Source organism: Typha angustifolia, chromosome 1 (assembly GCF_048772165.1).
Source record: "Typha angustifolia cultivar Huaian chromosome 1, ASM4877216v1, whole genome shotgun sequence".
Lineage (NCBI taxonomy): Eukaryota > Viridiplantae > Streptophyta > Magnoliopsida > Poales > Typhaceae > Typha > Typha angustifolia.
The window spans coordinates 1,952,078-1,964,040 of NC_133239.1; the positions used below are offsets into that span (position 1 = coordinate 1,952,078).

General features: G+C 38.7%; 2 protein-coding genes across 3 annotated transcripts; both read right to left on the reverse strand.

Moving 5' to 3' along the window:
• Positions 1-289: 289 nt before the first annotated feature.
• LOC140768789 (probable GABA transporter 2) lies at positions 290-3,818 on the reverse strand. 2 transcript variants are annotated; one of them, XM_073110353.1, is made up of 8 exons: positions 3,660-3,818; positions 3,321-3,551; positions 3,146-3,243; positions 2,622-2,808; positions 1,335-1,465; positions 1,020-1,256; positions 522-946; positions 290-444 (listed from the first exon to the last, which is right to left on the reverse strand). In XM_073110353.1, the coding sequence occupies exons 1-7, from the start codon at positions 3,724-3,726 to the stop codon at positions 557-559; spliced, it is 1,341 nt and encodes a 446-aa protein (XP_072966454.1). In that variant the 5' UTR covers positions 3,727-3,818; the 3' UTR covers positions 290-444; positions 522-556. The 2 variants fall into 2 exon arrangements, with proteins under 2 accessions (XP_072966454.1, XP_072965702.1); XM_073109601.1 differs by lacking the exon at positions 290-444 and having other exon boundaries at positions 503-946.
• A 1,598-nt stretch (positions 3,819-5,416) lies between these two features.
• Positions 5,417-10,189, reverse strand: LOC140763877 (uncharacterized). Its single transcript, XM_073102255.1, has 5 exons — positions 9,647-10,189; positions 6,635-9,530; positions 6,327-6,387; positions 6,031-6,254; positions 5,417-5,796 (listed from the first exon to the last, which is right to left on the reverse strand). Exons 1-5 carry the CDS (start codon positions 9,774-9,776, stop codon positions 5,742-5,744), a joined length of 3,366 nt encoding a protein of 1,121 aa, XP_072958356.1. The 5' UTR covers positions 9,777-10,189; the 3' UTR covers positions 5,417-5,741.
• Positions 10,190-11,963: the final 1,774 nt, after the last annotated feature.

An 11,963-nucleotide genomic window follows, 5' to 3' on the forward strand; every position in this document is an offset into this window, starting at 1 on the left:
TTCTGCCGCAAGTTCTTTTCATAGGCAATTGCCCCACAAGGTTACGAGTTACGACGAAGAAAAATAGAAAAATGGGTTTAAAAAATGATTAATTGGATTTGAAACATAGAGATATAATTAAGTTGAGTTTGAATCAAATGTTTCTTTTTTACTATTTTAAATCTGCCAACTTTTTTTTATCACATCTTTAAATCTAAATTTGAAAAACCCCTCCTCAGATAAGCCCTTTTAGTCCCGACCTCTCTAATTCCTGACCACTGCTACGAGCCTTTTAGTCCCCATTGCCCCGTCCATTAACTCGAATTTGAGTTTCAATCTTCATTCAATTTCTTTATATATATTTTGCTGATTGTGAAACCCATCATTGTACAAAGGATAGATTCCTCCGCGTAATCCTATGCTTCTATGCACATGACGGTAAATTTGCATAAAAGGTCTTGTGTCCTAGAAAATTATAAATTCCACGCTCAAAACAGAGCAAAAGTAAAGAAAGAAAGGAGCAGAATGAAAGTGATAAATACCCGTTTGATTTGTCACACGCTTGACAGTTAATGTTTCAATCCACTACATTGTTACTGAAGAGCTTAAACTGGTTCGCGTCGAGAACAAGCTTCCTGACGGAGGCGAATGCGCCGGTGATCCCGACGCCGGTGAAGATCACCATAATGGAGATATTTATCCAGTAAACAAGAGAGCTTCTCGGAGGAGCAACTGCCATGTTATAGAGAAGCATAGGAAGCACGAAATCAAGCGGGATGAAGCCAATAGCACCCACGACCGCGACGATGTCGCCGAAGAAGGGAAGCATCGCCGCCATGAACGCGCAGAACACCATGTATAGTGTCCTTAACACTATCCTCGGAATTAGGTTCCTTTTGGAGAACATCCCTTGTTTAACATCAGCTGAGTTCTTCTCCATTATCTCGTAGGCCACTTGAGAGTATACCTGTAGAACAAGTTTGTTTAGTATGGAGTATATACGATCTCGTTTCCGCCGACATGATTGGTTGACGACATACCAAACCAATGGCGAGGAGTTGAAGGAGAATGAAGACCACTGCGAGGCCTAGTAGCCATGTAGGAGCCAACGAAGGTCCACCATCTGGTAATAAACTCTTGAGGACGTTGGATTGCACTTGTTTCCCAAATGCCCAATACCCGGAGATGGCAGCGGAGTAGAACGTAACAAATATGACAGAGTAACAAAGTATTAGCCCCTTCACCATCTTCCCAGTTGCTGGAGGTGCCAACGTAGCCTGAAAGGTTACTGTCCAATTCAAATATGAATTGGTTTCAACTTGCACACTTGAAAACTACTAAGAAACTATCATTACTTGAATTTCTGGTAATATCCCATTCCCGAAGACGGAAGCCAAGATGGAGATGGACGTGAACGCATTGAAGGATCTCTCAGATTTAGAGGAGTCCAGTGAGTATTCCTTCGGTGGAACATCTTTTGAGAAACCTGGGAACAGAGAAAGAATTCTGTGACTTGGAAGCAGAGATTATTTAGGGCCAGGCCCAGTAGTGCCCCAATAGCTTAATGAGCTTCAGAATTCTTTCCTATTTTCTATTTTTTTCGAACAATTATATCAACCATCCAACGAAAGAAGCCGCTTGGATTCTTAGAGGGATTAAATCTAAGCCACTCTAGTCAAACAAGCAAACACACTAAGATAATGGTTTCAACCTCAACTGCTAAACTTTATTTGTACGTAGGCACTTTTAATCAAAATAATTGCTCAGCATTCCTACTAAAGCAATCCTGATAAGTCCAAGATAGGATACATTATGGAAGCAACTTATTATAATAAAACAAAAAAGAAGATCACGATAAGAGAATCCAAACATTAATTATATCTTTCCGGTAAGTCCTCTCATTTATAATATCTTAAAACCACGTGGATCGTTTTGATAAAAATTAGAACACGATAAGAGATGAAAAGGGAGGTATCTAATTCTCCCTAGCTGGATTAACAATTTAAAATATAAATCCATAATTGCAGCTCAATGGTTGTATTCTATCAATCTGTAGAGAGATACTGAGATTAATATTTAATAAAAAAATTATTAAAATATTGTATATCTATGGTTTAAATTTGTTGTACCTTATTTCTCGGTAGAGTTGACCAAGTTGGTTATATACTAGGAGCAATGATTTGATACTAATTAATTAGTTATTAAAAATATTTTTTTATCTATTAATAAATTAAAGAATGTATAAGATATTTTAGATATGTGACTAGATTAACTCATAAAAAATAGAATTTAAATTTTCTTTTATTGCTCATCCTTATATAAGCATTTTCTTAATAATAGGAGTACAAATTTCTACTAATTTATTATTATTTTTATTTTTTAAATAAAATAGATAGTTAAGAGAGAGCAATAAAATATGATTAATTTACTCGTACTATTTAGACAAGTAATCGATCCTTTCGATTAATTTTATTTAGTACTATTTAGTTTCAACCATTCAATTGCCGTATACTAGACGGTACTTTATTTGACTAACTTATAAATTATGGCTCGTATTTAATTTAAGAAAAAAAATTTAAGAATAAAACATAAGAAATATATATTAAAAAGAAAATCAAAGCAAGTTAGGGTTAGAAAATGACCTGCACGAATGCAACCTATGACAACGAGCAACGTGTAGCCGAGGCTCAGGAGAAGTGAAGCGAGGTTGATGTACCGAAGAGAGTGGAAGGATGGCAATTGAGATAGAAAGATTAGCACCACGGTGACGATAATGATGAAGTGGTATAGTTTTAGGGGTCCATCTGGCGAAAGATTTGAGTACATTATCTTCTCCGGCCCCATGCAAGTGCCAAGATTACAACGTTAATGTGACATAAAGAGAATAACGTCAAGTTAGCTACCAAAGAGTACAAGAACGTTAATCTGATATCAACTTTTCATGACATATAATGAAATCCATTCAAACCCAATTTGTTGATTTGGGGATTCCAGGCATGATCCAAGTCTAATTGCTCCAAATATTTAACATCATCATAATGAACCCATTCCCAAATTCCAAAATTTGACAACGACCCACCCAACGAAAACGATCGAAGTCAGCCATTAAAGACGCGATAGCTCCAAAACTAAAGAGAAAGAAAGAAGGTTGTTGAAGCTTAGTTACCTCCAGTGAATCCCCTGCAAGCAATATAGCACCAATCCCTACTCCCATGTTGATCGCCGTCTGCACGCTCACCACGAAGTAAAACATCCATCCCGATCCTAAAATCCAACCCAAGATTAATCCAATCACATACATATATGCATCGTCTTCGACTTTGAAAGAGAAACATGTATACCGAGAACGTCGGCGGCCAGCTCGCGAAACCTAATATGCCGGCGGCCCTGGCTTTCGCAGTGGTCGAGGACCCTCGACATGAGAAGATACGCGTAAAATGTCACGGCGGCGACCACCGTGAGAGAAGACAACCCAAGCCCCCATCCCATGCCCCTCAACGCGTATGGCAGCGTTAATACCGTCGGCCCAACGATGGCGGTGGTTAGATGGAAACCAGCATGCCACCAATTCCCTGATCCAAATTGGGATTTGTGTACGATCGATTAACGTTAATTAATCGCATCTTATTATACATTTATATCTATGTGCATATATAAATGGCGAGGTGCAAGAGATAGACCTTTGGATTCGAGCACGAAGGCTGCGCCGCCGTCGATCGGATCTTCTTTCGGTGTGGCTTCTCCCATGGGTTTTGGAGGGAGGGAGAGGAGGAGGAAAAGAGGTCGGGGAGGAGTTGCGTGGTTTTTATGTTTTAGAGGGATGGATTTGTATAGATATTAAATACCTCACGCTGATGCTGCCTCGATTTCCTTTCTATTGGCCTATTAGGTGCGGTGCTATCGGGTTCGGATCCGGGTGCGGATTGGTGGAGTTATTAGGGGTATCTACATCCTGACACCTATTTAATTGGAGACGGTGGGGTGATTTAATTGGCATCTCGGTTGACTAAATGTCTCAGATTGCAACATTGAAGGGTAAATTATTACAATTTACCATATATCTTGTATATTTCAACTTTTAGTACTCAATCTCTATGATCCATATTAAATTATAACATATTAATCAACAAAAATACGAAAGAATAGTCTACTTTGAGGATTGTAGAGCTACTTTAACTATTTGACAATTGTATTTGCATACAAAGGTTAGGTTTTTAAATTTAAAGTATATAAAGTTGAACTTTGGCTAAATTACGGAGGGGGGAACTTAATATTTCCAAGATTAAATTATCTTTTAAACTCGTCTGACATGGTAAGCCATGCAATTTATTCCTCATTCTCCCATTAGTTTGTGACATTAAATTTTCGGAAAGAAATAGTACATACCCATCAATAAATGAATTTTTGGCTAGATCTACGGCCACAGTAAAAAAAAACTATTTGTATTTTAAACACAAACCATGGCCTTAGAATTACCCAACGATCGGGGAAAGAGAGGCCCTTCGTTTATGGATCGATGCAATATGTTAATATGTGCAAGGTAAGTCAACTCGATTATTATTGGTGTAAGCAGTTATAAGTTATTAATCTTTTGATAAGCAAAATGCATTTCAAAATCTTGTCAGTAAATTAGTAAGAGACGTTGACCTTTATTTCGTTAATATTTTTTTTCATCCTCATGTGATTGTATAATGGCTCTTATTTTATAATCTTTAGTTTGTCCAACTTAGAATTGCCTACAACTGGAATCACGTTGTCAAAAATTAGTAGTTAAACAAGTTTCTAACCCCCTTGAAATCAACTATATCCATCTCATCATTTTCTTACCATGCAATTTAAGCCTAACTATATTTAACTCCCTCTGTAAATCCTTTAATAATGGTGCCACATTAAACTCAAAATCATACACATACCATAATTAATAAAAAAATTCAAATAATTATTTGCTATGAAAAAATTGACTCATTAACTTCTATCGTGATTTAGTAAGATTCAATCACTATGGTAGTGCATTAGTAGTTTCCACGTAAGCATTTTAGTATTTAGTTTGAATTAAAATGGATGCCTGAAGTCATCCTGTTAATGTGATTGTAGACAAATCTTATATTAATCGGCAACGTCTTGTAAAAGGAAAAGGAGGAAGTCGGCTAGAGCAAGGATGCATCCGAAACTAAATAAAGTCGGCAAGTTCAGAATCTCCCGCGCCGGCTTCAGAAAGGGGTAATTTCTATGTCTTACCACCGTCTTCTGAGATGGAAGTCCACCAGAGCAGGGTTCGGTTAGTCGAGTGTCTGAGATGCCGGCTTTCTTACGACTTCCCCTATATGAAGCGTTTTGCTACCGACTTCCCTAGAATAGTGATGTTATACCTCGTCTTTCTGTTATGTGCCACGATCAGTTCTAAACTACCAGACAAGAACAAAGGAACAGAGCACAAGAACAAAGAGCCCCAGGAATAGAATAACCACATCGTAAATAAGCAGAAGAATAGAATCAGTAGTACAAGCTGGTCAAAAGCAAAATAGGAATGTAATCATGTTATCGTAATGGAAAGAATGGAACGGCTTTTGTCAGGACATGATGTATAATGGGATATCAGATATATATATAATTCAAGTACATCCAACAACTTAAGCCTCATGAGAAGATTTGCTGGATAAAATTACCTCTTCTTCTGTCACTTGGCATCTTCACTATTGCTCCTCGCATGTATAACTTTCGTGCGAATATTGATAAGCAACGGCCGCACTCAAGACTTCAAGCTAACTTAGCTCTTTGGGAACATGCATGCCAAATCCACGTTTCAAAATTTCAACTCTGATCATCAAGACATTGAAGTTTAGAGAAATTCAAATGCATAGAAAAAAAAGAGTATACTAATAAATCAAAAAACCTACATAAAAGGAAAGGAAAACACAAGCTGTATGGATCAAACATTAATGTTTGAACTAATTCAATCGTTTGTGCTCATTCTATGATATAATAATTAATCTCCATCTTTGTCAAGGAAAATCTTACAAACATATGCTCATTTAAAACTGAGAAACTTACGTTGGGGCAAGCTTGCCAAGATTATGTAGCTCTTTGCCAGATGCTTCATCGAGAACTTTTCCTGACATTTCAATAATGTAAGAGCGCCTGGACGTACGCTGGAGCCCTCTCTCCACAAGCAAATCCAAATCTTTCTGATTAAGCTCTCTCCCATTGACAAGAACTCCAGTGTTCCCATCAGCACAGTTTCTAGGCATGGAATATTTGAATTCTTTTATGAACGACTGCAAGGTAACAGTCTATTAGTTTTATGGTGGAAAAGCTGGTAAAGCATAATGAAGAAGGACTGAGCTTACAGGAATAATGCCAAGGCATTCATGTCCCATGACACCCCAAAATCCAGCACGGTAATCGTACCTAAATTTGAAAGAGGTCTGACATAAGTAAGAAGGACAATAGTTGGGTTAAGATAAGCATGCTTAAAAGAGAACTAAGATAAAGGCTTTGCTACCAAGTCCAACATGAATCACAAGAAACACAATCTCCCCATTAGCACTTCTAACGTAAAAGATTGACAAGAAGCACTATATAAAAAGCTTGACAGTAAGATCTAACATTTCAGAATACTTAAAATCCGCGTCATCAATGTGAATCAATGACTCACCAGTAGGCACCAGGATCAATTGGACCGGCTTTCTTCTCGGCCTTCTTAAGCAAACGATCAGAAATAGGATGACCATTAACTGAAACTTTACATCTACCACTCTCAACTGATTGATTAAATAAAGAGAAGTCCTTCAAGCTTTTCTTTATCAGACCAGCAAAAGATGAATTACCACTCTTACCAACTATAGGTTGATCTTCACCATGTCCAACTTCAACTGAGCCTTCAGAAAATCCAGAATATGGATACCGAGTAAATGATAAATCCATTTCATTTGCTAGTTGAGCATCTTCAATGGACTGCTGCTTTAAATCACCCTTAACCACATTCTCATAACCAGAATTACTGCTCATGCTTTCATCTTCAAAATCATCCATATCTTGACTAAAGAATGGATGGACAGAATTCTTCTGCAACCCAAAAACATATGAAGCCACTTGAGCATCAAATGACAATTTGTTAAGGCTTGATGAATCTCTCTGAGATCCTATATTCTCTGGGCTCTCCTCATTCCCAGATCTGCTAGAAAACGTGTCGCAACCTTCCATTTTTTCTGAACAGTTCATGTTAGGCCCACATTCTTTTTCTGACAGTTGGTCACTCATTGCAGGAGAAGCTGGATCATCATCTGCAGAATGGATTTCATCTTGTATGCTGTCATATACTTTAGATTGAGCAAATATAGAATTTCCATCAAAATTCTCATGACAGTGTAGATCTTGGTTCTCTACATTCGCAGACTTACATTCTCTGGTCTGGCCACATCTTAAATCCTCTGGACACTCCACATCCCTAGACCTAATAGAAGATGTGGAGAAAACCTCCATTTTTGTTGAATAGTTCATGTTAAACCCAGATTCTTTTTCTGTCATTTGATAATCTGCTGTAGGGGAAACTAATTTATTACCTGTCGAATGAATTTCATTTTGTGGGCTGTCATAATCTTTAGAGTGAGACAGAACAGGATTTCCATTACTAAGCTCATGCTTGTGCAAATCTGGGTTCTCCGCATCCCCAGACCTGCATTCTCTGGGGTCTCCATGCTCATCCCCAGAACTACTGGAAGATGTGGAGAGAATCTCGGTTTTTGCTGGAAAGTTCATGCTTGACCCACGTTCCTTTTCTGTAATTTGATGTATTATTGCAGGAGATATCGGATTATCATCTGAAGATTTGAGGTCATCTTGTGGGTTATCATGATTTTCACAATGAGGGAAAACAGAACTTCCATCAATAAGCTTGTGATACTGCAAATCTTGGCTCTCCACATTGCCCGACCTATAATCTCTGGTTTCTCCACATCCCATATTCTCTAGGCTCTCCACATCTCTGGACTTGCTGGAAGATGTGGAGGGAGACTGCATTTTTACTGAACAGCTCATGTTTAACCCACATTCATTTTCCACCATTTGATGGCTTCTCATAGGAGGAACTGGATCATCATCTGCAGGACGGATGTCATCCTCTGGACTTATCATAGGAGGAACAGGATTTCCACCAATAACGTTCTGATGCTGCAAAGTTTGGTTCATCCGATAATTGCAGCTTCCATTGTTAACAATCATGGGAACAGCTGACCAGGTCATGGAAAAACCAAACACCTTTTCATCAAGTTTGAATATGATCGCCTGAGAGCATGACCCACAACGCAGCTTATTTGATTTCTCAGACATGTGATGGATTTTAGATGGTAGCTGAAGCAATTCAAAACAATTAGAGCATATTATGAATGGAGCAGCACCACCAATAGGTCGACAAAGGCGTTCCACCCTCTTGCTATGGAGTGATACCCTTTTCTGGGTCTGTAACTTGTGAGAATACAAGGCCGAATCTATAAATCTTCTGTCATAATTTTCTGAACTTAACAGTGATGATCTATCAGCAGCGGGAAAGCCACGATTTCCTGCTCTTTGATAACTAATGGGAATGGGCGGAACTCGCCCAGGAGGAAGCAAATGTTGATAGCAGTGCAGACATGAGCAGGCAGGTTGATGGTAAAAACCATAATTTTGATCAGACGTGACAGGATCTAGATCAAACTGACTATAGAGATAACTGTCCGTTGATCTGTCTGCATACTCAGCGTAGGGATCATAAGGCACTCTCCTGTATCTTTCCTGATATCCATGAATACCATTTGATGATTGCACAGGAGAATGAAAATTTGGCATTCCCATATCGTGCCTATTCAGATGATGTGAACATGTAGCATTGATCCGATTGAACGGTGGGTGATTTTCAGAAAACCAAGCGCTATTGTGTTTATGGTTGAAGGAAGACGAGGCTGCCCTTCTATTCCTGGGTTCCGTTTCTCTCTGTTTGCTCATAAATTCACAAGATCGAGTAATCTGATCTCTCAATTCATCAAGCTTCCTTAAGAGCTCCACTGGATCTTGCTCAAGGTAGTCAACTCTCCTGGTTCCTGCTGGACTCTGCTTCTTGTTGAGGTCTTCATTGGCATACTGGCTAGTAGGTCTCCGATACTTACCAAGACGGCCTTCGATGGAAGTAGAAGAAAATGGAATGCCCATCTTCTGATCCTTTGAAGCTTCACGCAGTATTGATGCTCTGAACCTTTCTCCGCCCTCCAAAGCTTCTTTCTCACAAACTCTGAGATCCCTATCAACATACCCAATACCCATCTTCTTTTCTCTCTTCCTCTCTATGTTTTCTTTAGCCAATTCATCCACATTGGAAGTAGTATTTTTGACCGTAGCTTCAAAGACTGAGGCTTTAGGTTCTCTCATAGCACTCTCATATGCACAAAAACCCGAACCACTGTTAGGTTCTCTATCCAAACCATTCTCCAAATTACCAACACATTTTATCTCACCTCCATCATCAGATCTTTCTGATGAAGATCCTAATGCAGGAGTTTGTTTTCTTGCTGTAACACCTAGATTAACAAAACCAACAGATTGACATGACTTCTAGGCAAACTAATTAAACGGATGAAAGATCTAATTTTTTTTCCTACGAAAAAGTTCAGCGAAACGGGAATCAAAGGCATACCTTGAAGTATAGCATTGCAGCCCCCACAACGATAAGCCGCGAGAAGTGGGAGCTCGGGGAGGATCTTATTGCAATTGGGGCAACGCACGAGTCGAATCTGTGACGCTCCTCGTACTCCCCTTTCCGCCATTTGCCCTTAATGGGAGGAAAAGGAAGAGGAGCTACAAAGTGATAACGACTCTGGGTACAAACTCCATCACCACATAGAGCTCTTCTTGACAAGAAACTCAGAGAGATCAAGAGATTGCGATCCCGAGCTCGCCATTAGGGATACTTTCCTCCTTCGTAGACCTTGGAGTTGGTCCACCATGCGAGAGAGAGAGAGAGAGAGAGAGAGAGAGAGAGAGAGAGAGAGAGAGAGAGAGAGAGAGAGAGCGAGAAGGCGGTGGTTAGAAAGAATTATGCTGGGAGTGGGAATGAACAAAGGAGGAGTGGACTACAAGATGGTGAAGATGTCGGCGCAGATTACGTCTAGTTTCGCCGTCTTCACGTGAAAGTGGAGAGAAGGGTTAATTATCCTCCTACTTTTAAGTTTAACCCACATTTATTGCACATGGCAACTTCAAAAGTAGCCCCAAAATTTCACTTTTAACCGCTGCTTTCTAACATCAGGGACTAGAAAGTAGTGTCAATTTTCTTTTGGAAACTCACTTTCAGAATTCAAGTCTCTGGAAGGCATCATCACTTTCTTCTATGTAAAGCTAAGCCAAATTTGACTTTGGCTACTCTTTTATAAAATATTTCTGAGAATGTGGAGAATATTGCATGAATAGGACAGGATGCAGTACAGTTCATATTATTCTCAACTGGAGCTGGCAGTCTTTGCAGGTTTGAACACATCACAAGGATATATCAACATGACATTCTCAAAGATGCTTACTGACAGAATAAACATCATTGTCATTGCCTCCAGTAGAGCATCAACTATGATTTCAAAAAGACTTTAAGCTAGAAGATGCCTCAACATGAGCCAGAATCTTCGTCAATGCCACAAGCTGAGCTCATCAAAATATGAGGAACGCATAAGAGCTCCAATCTACCTACATGAAATGGGTTTTACTAGGTGAGCAAAAGGAACGTAGTAAAGTGTGGCAGATTCTCTAAACCAATTTCATGAGTAACATCAAAACTCTTTGTCGTTGGAGGATAGGCTTTTTGCATCAATGTGCTGTCGTCTGGACCTGATCACCAACTTTGTGAGGTTTGTTGGCTATATTCGTTTAAGTGACATTAATGAAATTCTTGGCCTATAGTTTCTTTCAAGAGCAAATTGTGAGAAAAATAAACAGCAAAACTCTTAAAAGAGGAAATGTACAGGAAATAGAACAACCAACAACAACCTGTTTCATTGCAAGAAGACAAGGTCCAAAAGAACAACAGTGGAGTTTGGCCAATCTTTAATTATTGAGTGCTAATTTGGTTGTTAAGCACATGCTAACCATGTGAAAGCTCTCAGGTAATCCTGTCATCACATGCTTATATTTATTATTGGAACCCATAACAAAAGACTCGTGACATGATCAACTTATGCAGTCCTATTATCCCAGCACACTCTGACCTGGAAGACATCGTAAGATATTAATTACAGGCATAAAATTCAAGAAAACCGTTAGCTCCAGAGGTTGAATTCAGTGTACAAAAAGTTACTCTCTGACTACTTGTAGACAAAGTATGGGAGAAATGGGCCTTTGCATGCATCTAAGGCTTGTTTTACCGGTTCGGGGATGTGCAAGTGCACCTCTTGCGAGAGTTGAAAGACAGTTATTAGATCACCTAAGAATTGTCAACCTCCTCTGGCTTTTCCATCTGTGATGTGACATGCACTCAAAAGGAATTTGAGCCTGATTTGAACTCGGGCTTGAAATCTTTATGACCTACTTGATAGATTCAAAGAAGTTTTTGGATTGGATTAGATTCATCTATTTTGTTTGGTAATTTTTTTAATCAAATCCCATTCTCTTTTTGTGTTCAAGATTGAATTTGACTGATTATCTCTATCTATATTCTATTTTATCATTAGTGGATTATCTCTTCGTCTCCGCCCATAGATGTAGTTACGCAGGCTATAAGTTGAACCACGTAAATTTAATTATTTAGATTACTTGTATTTAGTTTGATTATAATCAAAATTTTTATCTCCTGATCGTCTATTTAAATTACTCTGCTTCTTTTGTGTCTGTCAGTCACAACACAATTTATATAATACAAGTATATCTTACTATTATATTTCGATCTTAGATTACACTCACCAAATTATTTAGCTAATAAAATATGAATAGGCAAAGTTAGCCAAATGAGAAGGACAACTGCAAGGGCT